Source organism: Capsicum annuum, chromosome 10, assembly GCF_002878395.1.
Source record: "Capsicum annuum cultivar UCD-10X-F1 chromosome 10, UCD10Xv1.1, whole genome shotgun sequence".
In the NCBI taxonomy this organism is placed as follows: Eukaryota; Viridiplantae; Streptophyta; class Magnoliopsida; order Solanales; family Solanaceae; genus Capsicum; species Capsicum annuum.
The window spans coordinates 219965000-219966927 of NC_061120.1; the positions used below are offsets into that span (position 1 = coordinate 219965000).

Consider the following 1928-nt stretch of genomic DNA (forward strand, 5'->3'; position numbering starts at 1 on the left):
AAAAAAATCATCCTGTAATTTGAAACCCTCTTCGAAACGGAGTTTTAACATCAGAAGCTTCAATCGTGGGCAAGATATTGGTCTGGGACGCGCATCAAATTTATTTGCAACAATTGACATATGACTGTATTGCTTGTAAGAGTCTTTTCTTGGGAACTCTTTTGAGTTCACATTGTGGCTCACCAAAAAAATATGGTTACCCTCAGATGCAATATGTATAGCCATGTCCCGGACCACATCATGCATTTTGACATAATCTTTGCCTGGAACTTGGGATAACAAGAAACAATTTTTCAATGTTTCTAACAGATTAGACACCCTATTTCTTGCACATTCTAAATTTTCGAGTTCCGAAAAGATGCCAAGCCCCATTCCGTATCTAAGTAATTCTTCAGTCCAAATATTACTATCTTCCTCAAACAAGGAACAAAGCAAAAAGGCATCCTTGGCTTCATCACTCCCTAAGTGATTATAGCTTATCTTCAGAGGTTGATACACATCTGCAAGCACTCCTCGAATATTTCTTGGTGCTGCTTTTTTTAATTCTAAAAGGGCATCCTCCCATGAACGCTTGGTTTTACCCTTTAGTGCTCCTGCAACAGTAACAATTGCAAGTGGCAGCCCCTTGCATTCTTTGGCAACGGCTTCTGCTATATCAGGAAGAGAGAGATCATCAGCTGAATTACCGGCTTTCTGCCTAAAAAGGAGCCATGCTTCATTTTCACATAAGATTTCAACATGTACTTTCTTTTTAGCCTCCATATCGTCACAAACATCTCGGAGACGCGTCGTCAATATCACTTTGCACCAGTAGTTGCGATCGCTACCACTGGGAATTCCAACCCTCTTTAGATCAACCTTCTTCCAAACATCATCCAAAATTACAAGGACGCGACTGTCCTTCTGCATTAACCTTGAACGCAGCCGATCTCCACGCTCCAACAAATCGTCCCCCTCTAATGATAGACCGACTCCTTCGGCGATCTCGCGCTGTATTTTTTTAATGTCTGGTTGTTGTTGACTGATAGTTAGCACAACAACATAATCAAACAACCTTTCTTGTTTTGCCCTTGCTCTTACTTTCTCAGCCAGTGTTGTTTTACCAACACCACCCATACCACATATCCCAACAATAGTGATCCCCTCATCTTTCAAAGCTGTCATGACCTCTTCCTCCTTCTGTTTTCTAGAGTCAAACTCATCACTGTGTATCACTGTAACTGCAAGTGGTGCTGGACAGGAGGAAGGAGCATAACGTGTGCCTTCATCTTGAAGACCAATCATAGCCTGTTCAATTTTCTTAGCTTTCCTGCTCAGCGAGTGACGTGACTTCAAGTTTGGACACCAACCGTAGAAGCAACCTCTTTCAACCTCAGCTCTACGTCGTAGTAAAACCGCCACCTCAGCAGTAGTTTCATTAACATCCTTTAACCAATTCTCGACATGGGGTGGCATGACTTGTAAGTTTCTCCATTCAGCATCCTTTCTGTGCTGCACCCCGCTTCTGATACCCTCCAGCTTCTTATTTTCATTTTCCAAAGACCTGATGTTGCGCCTATAGTAAAACAAATATCCAATCTGTCGCGCAACTGGCAGTATCATCAAGTGTTCTGCGACTGGGCTCAAAATAGCAGTTACGATTTCCATACCTATCTCCTTAATTAATTCTTCACTGGCTAGTCCAATAAACAAAAACAGTCTCTGAAGTCTGAACTGCCAAAGTTGTTTCTTTTTTCTTTTTTGATGTTTTCGATTAGATTTACAAGGAACAAGGAGATCAAATTTTTTTTTGGAGTAGGAATTAGATGAAAACGGCTTGAGAGTGATTGAAAACTCGCACTTGGACTTTAAGGGCTATGAGGGAAATAGTATTATAATGCCATGAATGATAATCCCTCGTTCAATTTTATTTGCTATATTTTGATTGA

At 41.0% G+C, this 1928-nt stretch overlaps 1 protein-coding gene and 1 pseudogene across 1 annotated transcript; both read right to left on the reverse strand.

Annotated features, from left to right (window-relative positions):
- Positions 1 to 18: 18 nt before the first annotated feature.
- Positions 19 to 1889, reverse strand: LOC107843968 (disease resistance protein At4g27190; the record flags this gene model as incomplete). The annotated part of the gene is given in 1 exon segment (XM_047397491.1): positions 19 to 1889. A coding segment is annotated over 1 exon segment (1629 nt), but the record flags the coding sequence as incomplete, so codon positions are not given.
- Positions 1670 to 1928, reverse strand: part of LOC124887911 — a 2470-nt pseudogene continuing 2211 nt past the window's right edge.